The sequence below is a fragment of the Amblyraja radiata genome, chromosome 14 (genome assembly GCF_010909765.2).
Source record: "Amblyraja radiata isolate CabotCenter1 chromosome 14, sAmbRad1.1.pri, whole genome shotgun sequence".
In the NCBI taxonomy this organism is placed as follows: domain Eukaryota; kingdom Metazoa; phylum Chordata; class Chondrichthyes; order Rajiformes; family Rajidae; genus Amblyraja; species Amblyraja radiata.
The window spans coordinates 8,946,135-8,969,419 of record NC_045969.1 but is presented as its reverse complement, the minus strand read 5'-3'; the positions used below and the strand labels follow the sequence as shown (position 1 = coordinate 8,969,419).

Here is a 23,285-nt window from a genome sequence, read left to right as displayed (position 1 = left end):
TAAGGTCGTAAGTAATAGGAGTAGAATTAGGCCATTCGGCCTATCAAGTCTATTCCGCCATTCAATCATGGCTGATCTATCTCTCCCTCCTAACTCCATTCGCCTGCCTTCTCCCCATAACCTCTGACACCCACACTAATCAAAGTAATTGGTCTCTTATGTATGCTTGATGTGCTCGTTAGATTGCCAACATGATCTTGGGTGCAAGATAACCTAAGTGCAGGTGCAGAGATGCCTTGCTGCAGCAATGCCTGGGTCTTGGTTGACAACCCATTTGCAGTTTCCTGGTGTAGTTTGGATCTCCTTTTCTGAGGAAAGATGTTCTTATCGTGGAGGGATTGCAAGTGCAATTTACTGGACTGACTCCCCAGGATAGCGTGGCTGACATAACAGGGCAGGTGTTTGGGGAAGGTGGGGTCAAAAAGGGACCTGACATTGGGTGGGGTGGGATGTGGTTGGAGAGGGAAGACGTGCTGAGAACAACGGGGGAGCTGGTGGGGAAGGGGCCGTCGAGAACGAAGTGGAACCATTGGGACGATATTGTATACTTTTGTAACTTTGTCGTCACCCTATGCATGGTGACTCTTTGCATACTTTGTATATTCCATCACAGCAAAGATAGGTACATGTGACAATAAAGTATTATTATTATTATTATTATTGAGTTGGGATGCTTAGACCTATGTTTACAGGAGTACTTAAAAAACAACACAATTCAAGCAGGACTAGACACTGGGAGGATATTCCACACAGCTGGAGAGTTCTGAACCTGATCTCCCCCTCAGGATATTGGGTATCACATTTAGAACCAAAATCTAAAGAAGTTTCTTCAGCCAGAGTGGTGAACCTGTGGAATTCCGTGCCATAAGATGCAGTCCTAAATATGTTCAAGAGGACATAGGTGTATTTCTCAATGCCAATGAGATTGAGGGATATAATAAAATCGGAACAGGCCACTGAAGTGGATAAACATCCATGATTGTACTGTGATTGACTACTTTATAGTTAACGGTTTATATCAACCAAAGTAGTTCATGATTATGATTTATTAAGCAGTTGCCTTTTTCCATCAATTCAAAACAAAGTGCTGGAGTAACTCAGCGGGTCAGGCAGCATCTCTGGAGGGTCTGAAGAAGGTTCCCAACCTGAAACGTCACCCATCATGTTTCTCCAGATGCTGCCTGACCCGCTGAGTTACTCCAGCACTTTGTGTTTATCTCTGGAGGACATAAAGTCACCTCCAGTAATGAATAACATATGCATCCTTTTAAGGCTATAATTAAAATTAATAACTGCCAACCAACTTCTGCAGTAAATATTGCGCCGTTTTATTCTTTCATGCAGTGAACTGATTGGATTTTTTATTTTCTTTCACCCACCTCAGTCTACACTGTTTTTCCATTTAATCACCTCCTATTTTACGTGTGAAACTGCTGCTTCTGATTTACCGATTATTCTCAGTGTTTCCTGGATTTATTTCTCAATCCTCTAATCTCATTGCTTAAGATATATTGTTTGTCCATTTATTCTTACCCCATCACAAAGATCTCGAATGCTTTAAAAAATTATAATAATAATACATGGGACAGTGCTAGTGTATGGGGATCGCTGGTCGGCACAGACTCGATGGGCCGAAGGGCCGGTTTCCACGCTTTGTATCAAAATTAAACTAAAACTAAACTGTTAACTGCCTCACAATCTCAGCAATCACAGGCAAAAGCTGTTCATATCTAAGGCCACATCAACAGATTAATTAATGAATCGTTACTCGAGCAGTCAGATTGTCTTGACTGATAGAGTATCTTGATTCATTAATTAATGTGTTGATGTGGGTTTAGATATGAACAGCTTTTGCCTATGATCGCTGCAGAATTGGTGCAGGTTTGAAGTCCATTAGATGTTTCAGGATTGGTGATCAACTGAGCAGAAAGTTGAGTCCCAGGTTTCTGCCCAGTTAAGTGGGTTAGACCCACCAGCTACCAGCTGAATTGTTGGCACTTGAATGGAAAATTGCTGGCGTTTTATGAATATGGCAGCAGCTTGGGTTTGCAAACCCCATGACCGGATCAGACCTTAGCAGGAGATGAACAAGGCTAGAGATGTGACACAAAGTGCTGGAGTAATTCAGCAAGTTGGGCAGCTTCTCTGGAGAACATGGATAGGTGATGTTTTGGGTCGGGACTCTTCTTAAGTATCCTGACCCAAAATGTCACCTATCCATGTTCTCCAGAGATGCTGCCTGATCCGCGAAGTCACTCCAGCACTTTGTGTTACTTTTTACCACAAACTAGCATCTGCAGTTCCTTGCTGCTTGATGTAGATGTGATTGGCATAAGGTTGTCAGACTTGGAAATGAAGCATGCGTTAACCAGTACAACAATGGCAGAGTATTATGCGGCGTACCACCACAGTGATTACATTGGGAATTTGAGTTTGAGAGGAAGTAAAAGTTGCCTTTAGATGGATAGATAATAATTAGCAAAGAGATTTACCATAATCCATGGTTGGTGGCATGAACCTTTGCATTTAACACATTTCAGGGAGTAATCTACTTAAATTTCACTCTGATCTTTGCAGAGTTTTCCCATTCAGCATAAAGGCTGGATTTCATAAAGGCTGGATAACTTAATGCCCCTGTCCCACCTAGGAAACCTGAACGGAAACATCTGGAGACTTTCCGCCCCACCCAAGGTTTCCGTGCGGTTCCCGGAGGTTGCAGGTGGTTGCCGGAGGTTGCAGGTAGTGGAAGCAGGTAGGGAGACTGACAAAAACCTCCGGGAACCGCACGGAAACCTTGGGTGGGGCGCAAAGTCTCCAGAGGCTTCCGTTCAGGTCTCCTAAGTGGGACAGGGGCATAAGTCTTGAGTTTATTGTTGGGAGGGTTGGAAGTGAGAAGTCCGGGAGGTTTAACACTCTGCTGCCTTTTCCCTGTGAGGAAGCTCTGGCCGCATTCTATTGCCATGAAAACATGGTTGATATCGGCGAATCGTGGTTCAGAACAATTTGTGCTGACTCTAAACTTCAGTAAGTGGTGCAGAATTTTGATGCCTTATTTCACATAGTGTTTAAAATGTTTAGGGATGCAATTATATCTCAAATTTGTATACTCTAATTTGTGTTGATGAAGAGGATTTTGGAGTTTTGACGCATAATGTAGACAAAACTGAAATTTAGATAGACAAATTAAATCTCAGGCAATAATGAGATCCATAAATGAACAGACTTTGTAGATGGCGTTCGGGATATTTTTATGTTTACCTGGTTATCAGTTTGATCTTCAACACTTCACTTTTAAATGTTTTTAAAATCTTGGCATTGAATCAACTTCCATTTATTAATAAAGAATAATTTCACTTGCAATAATGCAAAATTGGCAGTATAAAAAGGCAACCATTCAAAATAATAAAGATCGATACAAAAAGCTGGAGTAACTGCGGGTCAGACAGCATCTCTGGAGAAAAAGAATAGGTGACATTTTGGGTCGAGACCCTTCTTCAGGCTGAAGAAGGGTCTCGACCCAAAACGTCACCTATTCCTTTTCTCCAGAGATGCTGTCTGACCCGCAGAGTTACTCCAGCTTTTTGTGTCTATCGTCGTTTTAAACCAACATCTGTAATTCCTTCCTACACATTCAAAATAATGACCTGAAATCATTGCCTTTTGTATCAGAAGCAATAAACCATTAAAGGGAGATGTTCGGTCTTTCGAGCTTAGGCTGGCTCCTCAGAGAACGACTCGTTGTTTTCCTCACATCAAATTACCCTGCAAAAATATTATCCATGAAGTGTCTATGCACTGCATGGTATAAAAGCCCCGTGTGATTATTTCCTTTACAATTACAGATAGTGAGATCCAGATCACTGCTGAAAAAACCTTTTCATTGCATTCCTTGTTTATCTTTCTCCCATATATGAGCCAATGGAATGAGTAATATTGATATCTATGTGCATACAAAGTGTAAAACATGTCAGCATTTGTTTACTACATGAAAAATGGAAGAATCGAAACTTAAATATTACACTCACAAATCACAGAATTGTTCTTTGTAACATTAATCCAGCTAGCTTTACTCTCCCTCAATGCAGATAGCTCTGCAGATTATTTCAGATACTTTTCCAGGCCCCTCTTAACTACCATCCCTGGCAGTGCATTCCAAGCCCTAACCACTGCAGTGTTTTGTTATTTTTTGTTCTTTTACCAATTAGCTTCATCCTATGTTCTTATCCCGTGCAAATGGTTTCTCTCCATCTACTCTCCCAAATCCATTAATGACTTCAAATACCTCCATAGGATGCCCTTCCAACATTCCCTTTCCTAAGGAGAACAATCCCAGCTTCTACAGTCCATCCTCTTTCCTGAAATATTTTGGTAAATCTCTTCTTCACCCTTCCTGAAGGCCTACATGTCTCCACTAAGATTTGGCAGCCGGATCAAGACACAATATTCAGAGTTTTATAAAGGTTATAAAGGTAATGGTGTCTTTCTTGAACTTGCACCTAAATCATCTATTTGTAAAGATCAGGATGCCATATACTTTAAAAAAAACATTTTCACAACAGCCCCGCTACTTTCAATGAGCCATATACATAAATCACTAGCACACCGAGAACTCTGTTCTCATACCACTTTATATAATTGTGGCCTCTAGTTGTATTCATTCTTTTCATTCTCTCTACTGTGGCTTTCCCATAGCTATTCGAAAGCTTATGATATAATGATCATCACTACTTAAATGTTCACCCATTCATGCTTGTTCCTCATGACCTAACGGCATTATGTCCGAAAATACTGCCTTCCTTGTAGAACCAGAAATGTATTGATCAAAAAAGTTCTCTTGAACATGGAAACTCTAGAAAGTCCTCTATGGCTTTGCTAACTCCTCCCATTGCTATCCAGTCTATATATCCCCCACTTTCATTCTATGGCATTTTAAAATATCTGTATTCCCCTCAAAATCCTTCTCAATATTTCTCCCACTAGTTAACGGCATCTATATATTACTAAAACTCTCATCTTGCTTGTTTGTATGCTTGCTTGTGCGTGACATCCCAAAACTCCGCCTAAACGGTACATGATAGTGCTACAATTTTTGGTCCACCTTACTCACCATTGTCCTGTGATGTAAATTAAACACGTTTTGTTCAGAGTTATTGACAATTTTAACTTTACAAAAAATACTTTCCCACTTGCCCTGCCATCAGCAGCGTTCGACGTCACAATGGGATCCCGAATCTCATTTTTTTTAAATCTCAATTTTCATTGACATTGATTTTATTCTAAAAAAAACCTTCCGGTTTCATTAACAGTTAACATTGTGTTTAGGTTATATTAAAGAAAAAACGTGATTTTCATTGAGAATTTCATTTTTTTTAAAACATCGCGATTTTCATTGTGGGGGTGGGGTGGGGGTGGGGGGTGGGGGGGTACGGGGAAGGTGAGGAGTGGGGGAGCAGGGGGATAGAGGGAGGGGGTTAGGGAGGGGGGTGGGAGTGACTGGGGTAGGGGAAAGGAGAGGGAGGGAGAGGTGAGGGAGGGAGTTGGGGAGGGGAGGAGGAGAGGGGAAAGAAGAGGGAGGGTGAAGAGGAGGGGAGGGAGTGCTGGGGGATGAGGGGGAATGGAGGAGGATAGGGGTAGGAAGAGGGATGGCGAGGTAATGGAGGAGGGGAGGGGGAAGAGGGAGAAGGTGAGGGGAGGAAGCAGAGGAGGGTTGGTGGAGGGTGGGGAGAGGGAGGATAATGGAGGTAGGCGAATATGGGACAAAAGGGAGAGTGAGATGCGTTCACATTAATCATATATTTTACAGTTTATTGCCATTTTGAAGTTTAAAAACGTCGCAGTCGCGCTCCCACTTGCCGGCCGCACCTGCGCAGTTGAGGGAGGGTTGCCGTGACTCGCGTCACATTGGGAACCCGTCAGCCCCGCCTGCGCAGTTGGGGGCTATGGGTCAGTGGTGGAATATTGCCTTGGGGAACCAGGCCCAACGGGTCCGCACTTGGGTCTAGTATATACTATACCTGGAAATAATATAAACACGCCTCTATTATTTATTAGCTCTAACTTGATATATTTTTATTGGACATCCATCCTCACTCTCCATCACTGCAATATTTCTCTTCCCCAACATTGTCACTCCTCCTTTCTTTCACTGTCCTGAAACTATGATCAACATTCAGAACCCATATACTTGCCCCTTTTAAAAAAAAATATGGTGCATGTTAATGTCATAGCCTAATATACCCAGGAGGTTAATTGCATAGTTTAGCAAATGACAACCGTTGTTTGCTGGAAAAAGAGATATAACTTTGAAATTCTTTTCATAAAAAGTTTATAATTTTATTTATTTAATCATTGTAAAACAAGTTTTTCATTTTCATCTGCAGATGATTCCAAAACCCTTACAGGCAGCAACTCAGGATCCAGAAGATTCAATCTGTTTTTAGTGGTAACCTGAATTCGACTGGTCTGTTTATTTTTCTGCAGTTGTTTTAGTTTGTCAGAGGCGTCGGCCTCACTGTCCTTGCAGATTTTATTTTCTATAGTATCGCCTGATCGAAATAACGATTCTATGAAGGTGTTCTTCTTATCATTCTTTGAAGGCGACGGAAGGCGGTTCTCGGGTTTCTCGCTTGGCCTGTCCTCAGTGTGTTGCCTCAGTTCATTCATCCGACTACTGAGCTTCCCAAAGGATGGCTCGTAACTGCTGAAGGAAGCGCCCAGGTCCAGCGACTCCTTGCTTTCCAGCTTGTCTTGTCGCCTTTTGATGTTATTTTGGGCCGCATACGATAGTTTGCAAACAGGAAGTCCTTGGTGTAGATTCTCAGTTTGTTCTGTGAATCTGTAACGTCTCCGGAGCCTGGAAGGAGTTTTATTGGAGCACTCTGACAGTGAAAAAGAGTCATCTATTTCCTTGGTATCGTCCAGCAGTGAATCGTTTGCAACTTTCTGCTGTTCTGTTTCCTTCATCTCATTGATTTCCTCTTGTTCTTGGTCTCCACTTTCAAGGGCTTCCTTGAAAAATTGGGCATCTCTTTCTTTCTCCTGCTTTTCCCTTCTATCCTTTTCCAGGTTTTCCAAGATATCTTTCTCGACCATGTCCTTCCACCTCCTTTCTGCCTGCACGTATTCTGATGAGTAGGTGGACAAAAATGTACATTTATTAAAATGTTATACATGTGAATAATTTAGATCATTGGCATCTATAATCTTGAAGTGGCAAAATCTCAATAGCATCTGCAGGGGAATGAAGAACCAGAGATCATGGTTTTAAGTTGAGAGGGGAAAGATTTAATAGGAACCTGAGGGGCAACTTTTTCCCGACAGAGGGTGGTGGATATATGGAATGAGCTGCCAGAGGCTGTTATCAGGCAATGAACCATCCTACCACAACCAGTGGTATCTACACAGAGCAGTGCTATCTACTTCTATGGTGACTCTCGGACTATACTTGATCAGATTTTGTTAGCTTTACCTTGCACTAAACATTATTCCCTTATCGTGTATCTATACACTGTAAATGGCTCGATTGGAATCATGTTTTGCCTTTCCTCTGACTGGATAGCCAGCGACAAAAGCTTTTCACTGTACCTAACTACATGTGACAATAAACTAAACTAAATGAGGTGGTCGATATAGGTACTAGTGTCGTAGGATCATACAAAGTGGAAACAGCGCCATCCAACGATCCCCGCACAATAACACACACTAGGAACAATTTACACTTATACCAAGCCAATTAACCTACAAACCTGTACGTCTTTGGAATGTGGGAGGAAACCAAAGAACTCGGATAAAACCCATGCAGTCACGGGAAAAACATACAAACTCCGCACAGACAGCACCTGTAGTCGGGATCGAACCTGGGTCTCTGGCGCTACAAGTGCTATAACTCTACCTTTACGCCACCGTGCCGCCGTAGTTGGCAGGGCTTGACAGGGTTGGTGCTACCTCACCTCCTATCTTGTCCATCCAGAGGATAGGGACCAACATTTTCTGAAATCACTTTAGGAGAATAAGCGAAGCAGCCAAATTGCAGCAGTAACCAAACACAAAGATCCCATTAAATGCAGCCGCAATCCCTGTCAAATACATTGCTGTGTCAGGCAAGAATTGAGATAAATCAGCAACAGTTCAAAAACCAGGAACAAGAAAGCGATAAGAGAAGTCTACTCGTGGGCTGAGAAGTTAATTGTCAGCCTTGTTTAAAAATGCCGTGGACTCGCTAAACCGCTTGGTGCTAACAAGCTCAACATTAAATGAGACCTAAAACACAAAGTCCTGGAGTAACTCAGTGGGTCACGCAAAATCAATGGAGGATGACGTTTTAGTCAGGACCCTTCTTCATACTCTTGGCTTTTCAGTCTGAGGAAGGATCCCAACACGAAACGTCCTCCAGAGATGCTGCCTACCCCAGCACTTTGTATTTTACTCATGGTTCCAGCATCTGCAGTTTCTTGTAGCAACAAATGAGACCTAATTGTTTCTCTTTCCCATTTTAATTGAAAATGCCTTTGGTAAGCTCACATAAGAAGGAAGAAACTATGTGCACTTAACTTTTAGAATATTTCCAATAATTTTATATCCTGGCTTTTGAAACAATATGGCAATTGCCTTCAGCTGTAAGCAGGCACCTACATGTATACCAGAGGTATTTTCGCATTCTGACATGGTTATGCATTTTTCAATTTACCATAACATTAGTGAAGGTACCTAGTCTATGAAGGTTTACTCACTGCCCGTATTCAAGAATCCTCAGGGCAAGCTTCCTCTATATATAGTCGCAGAGTTGTACAGCATGGAAACAAGTCCTTTGGCCCAACTTGCCCATGCTGACCAAGGTGCCGGTCTACATATCTAAATAATAATCAAAAATATTGGCACCACCTCACCTCTCAGGGAAAATAACCAGTCCCTTGGAATGAGTCCACAGAAATGTCCTGGATAAATTTTGTTGTCGTGTACCTTCTAAATAAGGTTTCATAATAACATCATAATGACATAATAACATCAGTCTGAAGAAGGGTCTCGACCCCTGCCTGTTCCGCAGGGTTACACCAACATTTTGTATCTATCTTCATAATAACGTTGCTGTTGGTGTTGTCTCATTGTGCACATTGGTTGCAATGTTTAAAACAATGTTGACTATTCTTCAAAGTACTACTTTGACACTAAACTATTTTGAATCCCTGAAGTGGGGAAAGAGTGAAAATTATATCTGTCTTTCAACAAAAGGATTTGAGTATAAGAGCAGGGAGGTTCTACTGCAGTTGTACAGGGTCTTGGTGAGACCACACCTGCAGTATTGCGTACCGTTTTGCTCTCCTAATCTGAGGAAGGACATTCTTGCCATAGAGGTAGTACAGAGAAGGTTCACCATACTGATTCCTGCGATGGCAGGACTTGCATATGAAGAAAGACTGGATAGACTCGGCTTGTACTTGCTGGAATTTAGAAGATGAGGGGGAATCTTATAGAAACGTACAAAATTCTTAAGGGGTTGGACAGGCTAGATGCAGGAAGATTATTCCTGATGTTGGGGAAGTCCAGAACAAGGGGTCACAGTTTAAGGACAAGGGGGAAATCTTTTAGGACCGAGATGAGAAAATCATTTTTTACACAGAGAGCGGTGAATCTGTGGAATTCTCTGCCACAGAAGGTAGTTGAGGCCAGTTCATTGGCTATATTTAAGAGGGAGTTAGATGTGGCCCTTGTGGCTAAAGGGATCAGGGGGTATGGAGAGAAGGCAGGTACAGGATACTGAGTTGGATGATCAGACATGATCATATTGAATGGCGGTGCAGGCTCGAAGGGCCGAATGACCTACTCCTGCACCTATTTTCTATGTTTCTATGTTTCTATGTTTCATTGGAGACCCTCAGACGCTCTTTAATCCGACTTTTCTGGGCCTTATCTTGCACTAATCGTTATTCCCTTTATCTTGTGTCCGTACAGGATACGTGGACGTCTTGATTATAATCATGTATAGTCTTTCTGCTGACTGGAGAGCTTGCAATAAAAAAAAGCGTTTCACTGTACCTCAGTACACGTGACAATAAATGAAACTGTTGTAGCAACAGTGACTAATCAGAAGTCACCAAAAGATAGTTTGCAAAATCAGGACATGCTGACTTTTAGAAATTTGTTGGCATTATTTCTCCCTCTAAAAAAAGTCAAACCTGATTTGCACGTTTCACAGGTGCTGCTTTTATTTTTAGGCATACAGAGATACTGAAGCAATGGCATCTGTGAGCTGACCCATGAGACATGCATCTCACACTATTAAAACAAGCTCTCCAAGGCAGCCTCAAAACGGAAGGAGGTAAAGGTGCAAGGTTGACCTCGGGGGAACCTCCATCTGGTGTCTAATTGTGGGCAAGCAGTGGCTGCCTCGCCAACAGGCTGTCTGTCCTTTCTTCTTTTTGTTATTTTTAGTTTGTGTTAAAAGTATGTTTTGGTGTTCCTTGGTTTGTTTTATGTGGGGTGGGGGGTGGGGTGGGGAAACCTTTTACCTCGATGGAGATACGATTTATTTCCGTACCGTATCTCCGTCCCCACAGCGGCCTAACATCGTGGAGATGGCGGCCTTTCCTGGAGACCGACCCGGCGCTCCAAGCCGCGGGGAGTCTGCGGAACTTTAACATCACGGAGCTTGCGATCCTTTTGCCGGGGATCAAAGCTCCAAACGCAGGGCCTGTGGACTCTATCAATGTGAAGCCCGCGGTCTCTGGTAAGAAGAGGCTGACTCGGGAACTCCATGCCGTGGAGAGAGTAGGGGAATCGAGGAGCATAGGACTTAGGTTTAAGGTGAAGGGGGAAAGATTCAATAGGAATCTGAGGGGCAGTTTTTTCACATAAAGGGTGGTGGGTGTACGGAACGAGCTGCCAGAGGAGGTAGTTGAGGCAGGAACCGTTGCAATGTTTAAGAAACAATTAGACAGGTACATGGATAGGATAGGTTTGCAGGGTTATGGGCCAAAGGCAGGCAGGTGGGACTAATGTAGCTGGGACATGTTGGGCCGAAGGGCCTGTTTCTACGCTGTGTGAGTCTATGACTAAACCTCTCTTGTAGGCAAAGAACACATTGTTTCAAATAAATGCTCACAGTGTAGGTGAGTTACCGCCGCTAAATTTAAAAATGGACTAGAGACGTACCTTTTCTTAATTTCTCCGCCTCAAAATCTATTTCAATGTCTTCCTTTTTTTGTTGCCATTTTGATGCTCTGCTATCTTCATCGTTAACTTCTTTCAGCGTTTCCTTCTATTACAGGAATACGGTTTCCGACAGTTAATATATAAGCTGCTGGCCACATTACAGATGACATAATAAGGAAAGCAAATCAGATTCGTTACCTCACTATGACCAGCCTTCTTCTCGAGGGTTGGAAGAACATTAGGAAGAGAAAATTTGATGGGAGAAATGCATTCTTCTGTCTGTATAGCTTTGGCCACATTTGCTGTGTAACAAAAGACAACAATGAATAGAGCTTCATGAAACCTGTGGCATCCACGAAAGGCCAGATCAAAGAGAAATTTCTATGTGTTCGCTTTTATTCAGTTATTAAAGCACATCCACAAATAGCACTACTAATTCACTTATAATTGTGCTTGAAGTGCAGCCAAATTAAATGGACATTGCCTTACATATGAGTGTATTTTATTGAACACTAATGTAGGTCGGGCAAGGCTAACCACCATATCAATCACTAAATAGTGACACAAAATAAAATAAATTAAATGTAAATTAATGCCAATTAAATGGTGTAATATTCGTGATTCCATATAGGGTGCCGTGGGTGGTGGTCTTTGGTAGCATTTTTACTGTTATCCTGGGCTTTCATGGTTCACGCTTGATAAATAAAAAATGATAACACTGGAACTGAGGAAAATGTTAATAAGTCAGGCAGAATTTTTTTGGACAAGCAGCAAAAGATTTATGGGATCATTTTTATGCCACATATTCAGAAACAAATTGGATGCTACTAATAGACGAATTTGATGGATAAAGTGAGTAAGATGGGTAAGATCGATTGTAATCATATATTGTCTTTCAGCTGACTGGTTTAGCACGCAACAAAAGCTTTCCCCTGTACCTTGGTACATGTGACAATACACTAAACTAAACTAAATTGCAGAAGAATATAATCAACACCTTTCCATGCATGGAGTTCATGAATTCTGTAAATTTGGGTGCAATATGGAAGCTCACTTATTTTTCTCTACCACATCGAATAACAAAAAAACTATGCTGGAAATCTGAATTAAAAGCAGGAAATGCTGGATATACTCAGCAGGTCAGGCGGTATTCATGGAGGGAGAAATGGAGTAAACACTTCAATTAAATGCCTCTCATGGTTACAGAAGAACCACTTATGGCTACTTGCAGACAACACCCCCACAATTTGCATCTGAGAGCGTCTCTCGGCCTCCATTCTATCTGACATTCCCTTTTTTCTTTCCAACCCTCCCCCTTCTCTGCAATTTAAAATTAATTCTAACTTTTTCTTGTTCTGCAATTCTTGTGCGTCTTTGATTTGTGGGAGAAAGCTAATTCAGCCAAAATGATAGTTTGATTTTGCTGTTTAAAATGCTCATGGTCCTCTGTTATAGCCTTGCCTGCTGAGTACATTGGGCATGTATTTCTCTGGACTTGCTCTTTCTCACTCCCTGATTGAATTATGGTTAATCCCTAGCTTGATAAAAAATAATAGAGAATAGAATTATTATCCTTTAACAAACATTGCATACTCGAGATATGCTGCACACTTGTGAATATCGTATCTATTGTTGGTGCTGAAAACATTATTCATTGATAAATGATCACAATGCCGAACATTTGCGGACACAATAATGGAGAAATGGGCAGGGCTGCAACCATTTGCATTCATAGGATTAAAATAAAATCCATTTTATTTCCAGGTCCCTGTTTTTGTGTCCCTTTGATTTGTGGTGGTACAATGCCACCCCCTACTGCATAACTTGTAGTAGTGCACTGAAATATTGCAGACACTCTGATTCTTCAGCACTTCATCCACAACCCACTTACCAATTCACAAGAGAAACATTTAGGAAAGAAACATAGAAACAAAGAACTGCAGATGCTGGTTTAAATTGACGATAGACACAAAGTGCTCGAGTTACTCAGCGGGACAGGCAGCATCTCTGGAGAGAAGGAATGGGTGGCGTTTCATATCGAGACCTTTCTTCAGACTCAAAGAGAAACATGATCAATTGCTTGCCCTGCCCTTTTCTGTATCACGTCTTCCTGATAACTGATGGGGATATTTATCAAAGACCCAAACACCCAGGCCACGTTCTTATTTCACTCTCACAATTGGGAAGGATAGGAGCCTGAAATCCATGACTACCAGGTTCAGGAATAGTTTCTACCCAACAACATTTGAATTTGAATTTCTTTATTTGTCATTCAAAAACAAGTTTAAACAATATTCCGTTACCATGCAGTCAGAATAATAAAAAAACAACAAAAAACACAATTTAACAAAAACATCCATCACAGTGATTCTCCTCCAGGCACCTCCTCACCTGGCTGATGGAAGGTTAAAAAAAAGTCTTATCTCTTCCTTGCTTCTTCTCCTGGGTTCAGGCAGACAAACCGCTGCGTTGAGGCGATCGAGGCTCGCGATGTTGAAGCCCCTACTGGGCGATGGAAGATCCCGCGGCCAATTTTAAGCCACGCCGGGCGATGAAAGGCCCTGCGAACGGGCCGATTCAAGCCTTACAATTCGGGGTGGACGAAGCTGCTGTTGTTGGATCTCCCGAAAATCGGTTGCCAACCAGGGGCCTGCAAGCTCCCGATGTTGCAGTCCACAGGGTCCGTGGACGAAGCCTCCGAAGCCGAGTCGCAACCACAGCCTGCGAAGTCAGTCAGCTCCGCGATGGTAAGTCCACAGGTTCTGCAACCGGAGCCCTCAAGGTCGATTCCAGTTGGAGGCCGCCAGCTCCTCGATGTTAGGCCTCAGCGCGAACGGAGATACGACACGGAAAAAGGTCGCATCTCCGTTGAAGGAAGAGATTTTTTTAAAAGAAAGTTTCCCCCACCCCCCCCCACATAATACACCACTAAAAACAGACTAAAACATACATCTAACATTAACGATAAGACAAAGAAAGCAGAAAGACAGACGGACTGCAGGCGCACTGCAGCTGCATACGCAGCGCCGCCTCACAGATAATTGCTGCCTCATCAGGCACTTGAACACCACACTACACAACACAACCCTCAGCTATGAAGTGTGGACTGTCTTTAGTTGCACTAAGGACTTAAGGTTTCTTTGCACTGGTATTAATCTATTGTAATTTTTTAAATTATATATTATCTATTTTGTTATTATGTATTGTGTTTACGGGCCTGTTAACTAAGAATTGTGTTGTCCTGTTGTCTGTACATATGACAATTAAACACTCCCTTCAATGTAGGATCATTTTCTTTTGCTTTCCTGTATATTTTCACTGAAGCAGAAATATTGATATAAATAAATGTGATGAAGACTCACAGAGACAATCTTTTTAACATATTTTTACATCAATCATGGGCTCTCCAATATTTGAAGCGTAGGACCAGCCAGGTGTCTGAATTGAACAGGTATTCCCTCATGGGTTAATGCTGAGATTACTGTTAGCTGTTATTCCGACATTAATGGGGAAACATGGTGGTGCAGCGGTAGAGTTGCTGCCTTACTGCGCTTGCAGCGCCGGAGACCTGGGTTGTATCCCGACTACGGGTGCTGTCTGTATGGAGTTTGTACGTTCTCCCTGTGAGTGCTTGGGTTTTCTCCGAGATCGTCGGTTTCCTCCCACACTCCAAAGACGTACAGGTTTGTAGATTAAATGGCTTGGTATGGGTGTTAATTGTCCCTAGTGTGTGTGCGTAGGATTGTGTTAGTGTGCGGGGATCGCTGGTCGGTGCGGACTTGGTGGGCCGAAGGTCCTGTTTCCGCGCTGTATCTCTAAACTAAACTGAACTAAGTGAGCAGAATGCCACAGCATGTGTTACTCATTGAAATGACAAGGACACCACAGGCACAGCCAGCTGTAATCCCCTTATCTATGGTTCTTCTGCTGGACATTGAGGAGCTGAGTGCTGTAAGGACAATCCTCAAAGACGGGAGTGAATGCCACCCAAAGGGGCCGATCAATCGATCACTGTGAAAGCTTTTTACTGTATCTCGGCACACATGACAATTAACTAAACTGAAACTGGAGCCACATGAGTAAAGACATTGCACACTACTGTAGAACTCTAACGATACTGAATGCATAAACACAAATAATGTATTGAGAGTTTTGCTCAGTTTTTGTTTTGTATGTATTATTTATCTCTAATAGTTTCTCATCCACTCCCTACAGAGACCAATTAATCTGCAAACCCTCACGTCTTTGGGATGTGGGAGGAAATCGGTGCTCCCAGAGGAGAGTAGGGGAGGGGAGGGTGTAGGGGAGGGGGAGGTGTGGGCTCACTGGTTCCCAACCCCGGCTCCAACTCACTCCTGGCTCCAGGACCCGGCTGCGGACTCACTCAGCTGCTCCCGTCCCCAGCGCCTGTTGCGCTCACAGCCCCAGCCCGCGAACACAGCCCGCCCCCTGCCCGCGAACACAGCCCACACTCCGCTGCTTCAGCTTTATTCTTGCAGCTTCTGGACGGGCGGCTTCTGGACGGGCAGCTTCTGGACGGGCGGCTTCTGGACGGGCAGCTTCTGGATGTGCTCACGGACTTTATTCTCCAGCGGGTGGCAGAAGGGGCATAACCTTCATGGTGACTGACAGGGGAGAAGACCAATCTGCTGGTCTCATGATTATTTAAACCTTCATAACTTTTGTAATATTCCACCGATCGGAACAAACCTTGATGCACTTGGAGCAGAGGAGAACGGTGGGTAAGGTGGCAAATATATCCTAGCGATATAGGGTACCGCTTTTAAAAACAAATTTAAAAACAACATGGTCAAGATGAGAGTTTTAGTAATAGTATAAATATGAATGCACTCTGATTGATCTACCTTTGTGTCTTGGTGTTGATGTGTTATTCTTTGTGAACCGATTAAAATAGATATTTCTAGCATCCAAGAGCCTTTCCTTGTCCTGAAAATAAATTAAAATCCTTGTCAGACATATGCACACTATAATCATCCATATGAACTATCATCTAAAAAGATATTCTGTTCAGAGCGGGCTTTTAAAAGTAGGAGCCACAAAGTCTTCCCATACCAGGATATTTTAATTCCTGATTTTCTGCAAAAAGTCCTGACTTATGGTTTATGCTGGGAGACAATACATTTCAGGTTATGCAGTTGATGAAGAGTTAGTTTTGCTTAAAGGAGAAGGATATTTTGAGAGCAAACCAAATCATCTGTTCTGGTTTAACTGAATGAATGTCTGCAAATCAAGACAGGCTACAAGAGCAAACTGAGTAGATAGGGAATGCAGATGCTGGTTTGTGCCGAAGGTAGACACAAAGTGCTGGATTAACTCAGTGGGTCAGGCAGCGTCTCTGGAGCAAATGGACGGGTGACGCTTCGGGTCGTGATCCTTCAGTCTGAAGAAACGTCACCCATTCTTTTTCTCCAGAGATGTCGATTGACCTGCTGAGTTACTCCAGCAACTTTGTGTCTATCTAAAAGATCAAACTAGCAACCTGTCCTCTGGGGAATGATGTGGCGTGAGAAGGACCTATCGCTAAGGAAGGGCAGGGTTATAACAAACAACATTATTGTTTGAGTGAAGAATATTTGTGAAAAGTTACTTTTTTATTAGTTTGACGCAGAAACACTAAAAATTCTTGATTTTGGTTTTATATTTGCCCCAGATGCTGAATATCACCAATGTCAGGCATCAAGAGTAACTTTTTAATGAAATACCCAATGAATGTTATTGGCGTATACATGGAAACTATCTTAGAAACATAGAAACATAGAAAATAGGTGCAGGAGTAGGCCATTCGGCCCTTCGAGCCTGCACCGCCATTCAATATGATCATGGCTGATCATCCAACTCAGTACCTGCTTTCTCTCCATACCCCCTGATCCCTTTAGCCACAAGGGCCACATCTAACTCCCTCTTAAATATAGCCAATGAACTGGCCTCAACTACATTCTGTGGCAGAGAATTCCAGAGATTCACCACTCTCTGTGTAAAAAAAATGTTTTTCACATCTCAGTCCTAAAAGATTTCCCCTTTATCCTTTAGGACTGAGATGAGAAAAACATTTTTTCTTCACAGAATCTTCACAGTTTCTTACACACATACGGAATATCAGGAGAACCGTACACATTTTATTGCAAGTCTATTATCAGAACTACCGTTAGTGGTTATGCTCGACGTGCCAATGTGACTTCAAGATACATTAACTTTTTAACTTGTTGATTTTCACACATGCGACCCTATGCCTGAGGGAAAAGATTCTAATTATTGGTATAAATAACATTAAAGCATATTCATTTTCAGACCAATACCCGATAACAAGAATTAATGAGGCAAAACTCCTAAAACAAGTGTTGTGGATCTGACCATGATAATTAATTTTCCCCTCACAGTACACCTTGGCACAATGTGAACAAAAGGAAGTGTATTTCCTTGGCAAAAGATTTTCACAGTTATAAAGATGGGGTTGAGAAGTCAGAATTATTTTATGTTGAAGTGGCCACCGCTTTTTGGGAATGCACAATGCTTCATGAAAGGCAAGCTAAGAAAATCCTATGTTCTATCATTGGTCTCTCCTCAGCTTTTACCACAGTCTGCAGAGTGTTTGCATACGGATATTGGGCAATGCAAAGCCTCAGGCTTAAGTCCTGTGCCCTGACTGAGACTCATGCCTGAGGTACAATTTTGTGGGCCAAATGCCAGCGAGCTGCTCAACCCTAAAAACGAATGGCACATCAATCAGCATCAGGGGAGAAAACTGGGTGGAAAATGATTATTAAAGAAGTGTGTTAACAATAGAAGCACCTCAAGGGGAAAAAAGTATAATTAGCTTGCGTTAGTTTTAATGAATGGAAAATTGTGGGGAGCGCACATGAGGCATTCTTAAAATAGTTTCTTTGTTTGCATTTAAGGCCTATTTGCAGATGTTAGGTGAGACATAATGTAAAATATCTGAGGCAGGTTAACATGTACCTATTGAATCTCGCATCACTGCCACCTTGAAATCTTGAGAAACACTTACACCTTGCCCGACAGCTCTGCTCAACGTTATCAACAAAGACCTAAGAGTATGTTGCTCGAGGATTTCCTCATTGTGGAATGGCACAAACAGTAGGACGCTTATGGAACGTGGTCTATTGATTTGTTAGAGACTAACACTCCAATAAGGGACCCAATTTAATCAGATTTCCTCTCTGGCCAGAACTGCATCAGGCTTTGCCCTCAGTATAACTGCATGAAAGAATCCCTGTGAGTGCACAAAACAAGAATTTGCCCACACTTCCACTAGAGACACAACGACGGGGCAGGTAGAGATACAGAATATTTTGGCCAATAATTTTTTTCTTACTGGTACATTAGAATTATAGATTTACACAGTGTAAAAAACAAGCCCTTCGGCCAAACTCCTCCATGCCAACCAAGATGTCTATCTAAGCTAGTCGCCTTTGCTTGTGTTTGGCCCATATTCCTTAAGACTTTTTCTATCCATGTACCTGTGACAATTCATTTCAAACATTGTAGCTGTATCAGCCTTCAGCTTCCTCTGGTAGCTCGTTCCTTATCCCCTTCATCGTCTATGTGAAAATGTTACTCCTTAAGTCTCTTAAATATTTCTCCCCTCACCTTAATTCTGCACTTCTGGTTTTAAACTTCCCTACCCTGGGAAAAAGACAGTAACCATCCAGCTTATCTATGCCCATCATCATTTTATATCCCTCCATCAGGTTATCCCAGAGTGTCCAAAGATCTAGGGAAAAACGTTCGAGCTTATCAAGTCTCTCCTCGCATTTCAAATTCTCCAATCTAGGTAACAGCCTTGTGAATCTTTTCTGCACCCTTGCCACCATCCTTGTGCTTTAGCTAGGTGATCAGAGCTGCACGCAATACCCCAAGTGTGTCTCACCAAAGTCAAGCACAGTTGTAACATTACGACCCAACTCCTGTACGCAGCTCCATGTCTGACGAAGGCAAGCTGCCAAATGCCTTCTTCACCACCCTATCTCCCTGTGTTGCCACGTTCAGGTAACATGTACCTGTATCCATATGACTCCCTGTTCTAAAATACCCTCCAGGGACCCACCATTCACTGTGTAAGTCCTACCCTGGTTTAACTTACCAAAATGCAACCCCTCACACTGGTCCAAGTTGATTTCCAAGATCCTGTTATGAAGCTGAGATGATACTTCACTGTCGACAACACTTCCAATTGTTTGCCGCCAACAAACTTGCTAACCATGTCAACAACATTGTCATGTAAAGAGTTAATATAGATGACAAACAACAATGGACCCAGTGCTGTTTACTCTGGAATCCACTCAACCAGTGCCAATGGAGCTCTTTGTAGAATTACTAACCTTGTTTATATCATTATGAGAACAGTGAATCTCAGAGCTTCCGAAAAGAGGGCTAAACAAATAGGGGGATATTTCCAAGTAGTTGTTGGATAAGGCTTGGTAAAAAAGAACATTATATTGATAGTTTGTAGGAAACATTCAGATACAAGGCTTAATTCGTATAACACAAAAGTCTCAGTAAGATTTCACTGTGTATGTTTAGGTTGTTCAAATTACGATGACCCTGGGTTTATCCTACTCTGTGTTGACTAACTGATGTCATGATTTGGCTGTCATGTTACAGATTCAAGGTGGGAAACTGGCCAGAGTTTCTGCTCAAAGGTCGCCAGTAGAAATGTTTGAGCATAGAATAGGGTGGGACGGTGTCATGGTGAACAGTCTACTAACAAACTCCAGGGCATGCCAGGCCATGCACGTAAATAAAGGCAGTTTTGGCAAGAGACAAGAAAGCAAACAAAATATTTCGAAACATAATCGAACAAAGAATAATGATCTGAGAGATGTTGGCAACAAGGAACTGCAGGTGCTGGTTTACACAATAAAACAGAACCCCCCTCACAAAATGCTGGAGTAACTCAACTGGTCAGGCAGCAACTCTTGAGAACATTGATAGGTGATGTTTCAGGTCAGGACCCTTCTTCAGATAATAATGTTCACTTCGGAACGCCTGCAAGTCATTACTCTTATTGCAATGGGTATTTATTTAAAATGCTGGTCACCAGTTTTAAAGTTATGTTTGCATAAAACGCTAGAGGATAGTTAGAATTTTGGAACAGAATAGTCATGAGACAAGTATAATATGCTATAACTGGAGTAAGTCTAGTGGTAGGCAATAAACAAGTGTAGGAAGGAACTGCAGATGCTGGTTTACACCGAAGATAGGCACCAAATGCTGGAATAATTCAGCGGGTCAGGCAGCATCTCTGGAGAAAAGTAATAGGTGACATTTCGGCTCAAAACCCTTCTTCAGGCTCCATCTGTCTTCAGTCTGAAGAAAGGCTTTTGACCCGAAACGTCACCCATTCCTTTTTTCCAGGGATGCTGCCTGACCCGTTGAGTTACTGCAGCACTTTGTGTCTATCTTCTGTGTAAGCAAGTCTATGCTCGCTATGAAGGAGCAATGTGTACATGGTGTGAGTCAGATGCTCAGACACAGTTATGATTGAGGTGATATTTACCATTGTGCCGAATCGCAACACTAATAGTTTTATCCATCGTACTTATTTTTTGCTTTTTAAAATAATTTAACCTTCTTCCTACTTGCTCCATCCTACTCTTGAAGGGATTTCCTTACTGACTAATGGATATACACCACGTCGATGCCCCATCCACACACCTATTTTTTCTGTATCAATCTGAAAATTTGTGCACTTTTTAATAATAATAATTGGTTTTATATCCTGGACTCGTCTCCAGAGCCCCAAAGGTCTAGCTAGTTGGTCAGCAGAAATCCCAGATGGTTGTTACATTTCTCTGCTTCAGGAGTGTCGGGCACAGTAACCCCAGCAGACCACTGTTGCCCCACCCAGTATGAATCTGGGACTATTCCTGACCAGCACTCAGAAACCAGCACTCAATACCCTATCTAATCCATAAGGTTGAAAGTTTTAATAAGAAAGCAATATTTTTTTAAAATGCAGCTTTATTCTCATTTCAATCAACTGGAGCAATATTTCAGCCCCTCTTTATAATGTTACTTTGTCCACTATCCCCCCAGAATCCCCTTAACTTTCTCCTTAACTATCTCCTCAACCCACTGTAATGGTATATACTATGGATTCTTCATAAGCAGTTTGCTAAGATAAATGCTTTGCTTGCTTCCAGACTGGTAATATTTGCTGCATCATTGTATAAAAATGTCACGGCTACAGTCTAGTTTCATGCTTGTTCCTGATATTCTGGTGAACTACAGTAAACAAAGGCTTCTGGAAGAACAATGGTTGGTGTCCAAATATGGTGCTGTGTGATGGACGTTTTAAGACATTATAAGCTCATGTGATTAGTTATCATTAGTTATGATTTTATTGATGGAATACAATCATTCAGAGATCAGCTAGAGACCCCCTCCTGGTGCACTTCCAATGGTTTTTCAATGGAAAGTTAACGTTGGTGAGGGATGGCATCTGAAGTGGCCATTTGACCTGTTTTGCATGTCATTGGGGATGGCATGTGCCTTTAAATTTTAGACTGCCCGTTATATTGTGGGTGGGATTTATGACGTGTTTTTGGGCTTGTTTGGAGCTTAGATGCTTGCGCAGGAGTTTAGTTTTTAGACTAGTTTTGGAGAGACGATGGGGATGTTTAACCCTTCTACCATACAAGATACAAGATACAAGATAGATTTATTCATCACATGTGCCAGATGGCACAGTGAAATGAAATTCCCATACAGCCATACAATAAATAAGGGACACAACACACTATAGGGTTTGACATAAAACATCCCCACACAGCAGAATCAAAGTTTCCCACTGTGTGGGAAGGCACCAAAGTCAGTCTCTTCCTCCATTGTTCCCCGTGGTCAGGGCCTCCCCAAGCCCTCCGCAGTTGCCGCTATGGGCGGCCCGATGTTCAGGACCGCTCGCCGGGGTGTTGTAAGTCCGACGTCGGGGCTGCGGGACGTCCTCAGCGGCGTGGACACCAGAGTCGGCCCCCTCCTACCGGAGTCGGCGGCTTCCAAAGTCCGCAGGCCGCGCCGGGTGGATACTGCTGCTGGAGACCCTCTGCAAGGCGCCCCAGGACTCCACGATGACGGTCAGCGCCGCCCGCGTTGGAAGCTCTCCGCACCAGAGCTCCACGATGTTGGAGCAGCGGCCCAACGCTTCGGAGCTCCAAACGGCGACCCGGGTAGGCATCGCCCGCTCCGCGGTGACTCCAGCGCTGCGCCGCCGCTGTAGCAGCCCTGGTCCGGTTCCCGGTCCCCGGCAGGAAAGGCCGCTCCGATCCAGCTGGTAGGCCGCGAGGTGGGGGGGCGAGGACGCGACTCGGAGAAATAGTCGCGTCCCCGCCCGGAAGAGACTGGGAAACGGTTTCCCCCTTACCCTGCCCCCCTCCCCCACATAGAAAAGTAAAAGTTTCCCCCAACACAAGACTTTAGACTAACTAAAAATAAAACAAAAGATAGAAATAACAGACAGGCTGTAGGTAGAGGCTGCTGCCAGTGCAGCGCCCCTAGTGACCATGCGGGCCATGCGGGGTCCATGGGAGATCTAAAGGAGATCAAGTGGGATCATGCGGATCTTGCCAGTGTTACGGAGACACGAGGAGTTTGCTAATGTCTAAAGTGATAAGCAGGAGTTCGAAGAAGATTGTAGTAACGAGTTGGAAGAAACTTGGATGTATCTCACTGTTTTCAAGCAACAATAAAGCATTTATTCATCAAAAGACTGTGTTTTGAAGTCATATCTGAGAAGAAGCTCTGAAGGTCTCTGTGAGTGAGCTTGCATGCGTTTAGAAGACACGCCCTTCCACCATTCTCATCCAAACAGCGGCTAAGGTGCTAATTACCTGAAAGATATGATAATCTACTGCTACAGCATCATCGTTGGTGACTATGGCCAACGAGAGGTCAAAGTCCCCTGCTACGACCCAAATACAAACATTGTCAAGAGAGTTTGTCAGTTTACACCACCCTGGGTAGTGGGAAGGGGAGTTCCAAGAAGGGGCTGCAGTTTGGAGGAAGAACGGTAAAGAAATGAAGTACAGAATCTTCCTTCGCAAAACAACAGGCACAAATGACTTTGTCTTCCACAGTATCAAAATCAGGCCTGTACTAAA

At 42.9% G+C, this 23,285-nt stretch overlaps 1 protein-coding gene across 2 annotated transcripts in view; it reads right to left on the bottom strand.

Moving 5' to 3' along the window:
- Positions 1-6,311: 6,311 nt before the first annotated feature.
- The window catches only part of lca5l (lebercilin LCA5 like), a 35,512-nt gene continuing 18,538 nt past the window's right edge, over positions 6,312-23,285 (bottom strand). For both annotated transcript variants that reach the window (XM_033032449.1, XM_033032450.1), the window contains 4 exons: positions 16,014-16,095; positions 11,347-11,450; positions 11,149-11,254; positions 6,312-7,124 (listed from right to left, as the gene is read on the bottom strand). In XM_033032449.1, coding sequence (XP_032888340.1) covers positions 6,346-7,124; positions 11,149-11,254; positions 11,347-11,450; positions 16,014-16,095 — 1,071 coding nt within the window. In that variant the 3' untranslated portion in view covers positions 6,312-6,345. The remainder of the gene's footprint in view (positions 7,125-11,148; positions 11,255-11,346; positions 11,451-16,013; positions 16,096-23,285) is intronic.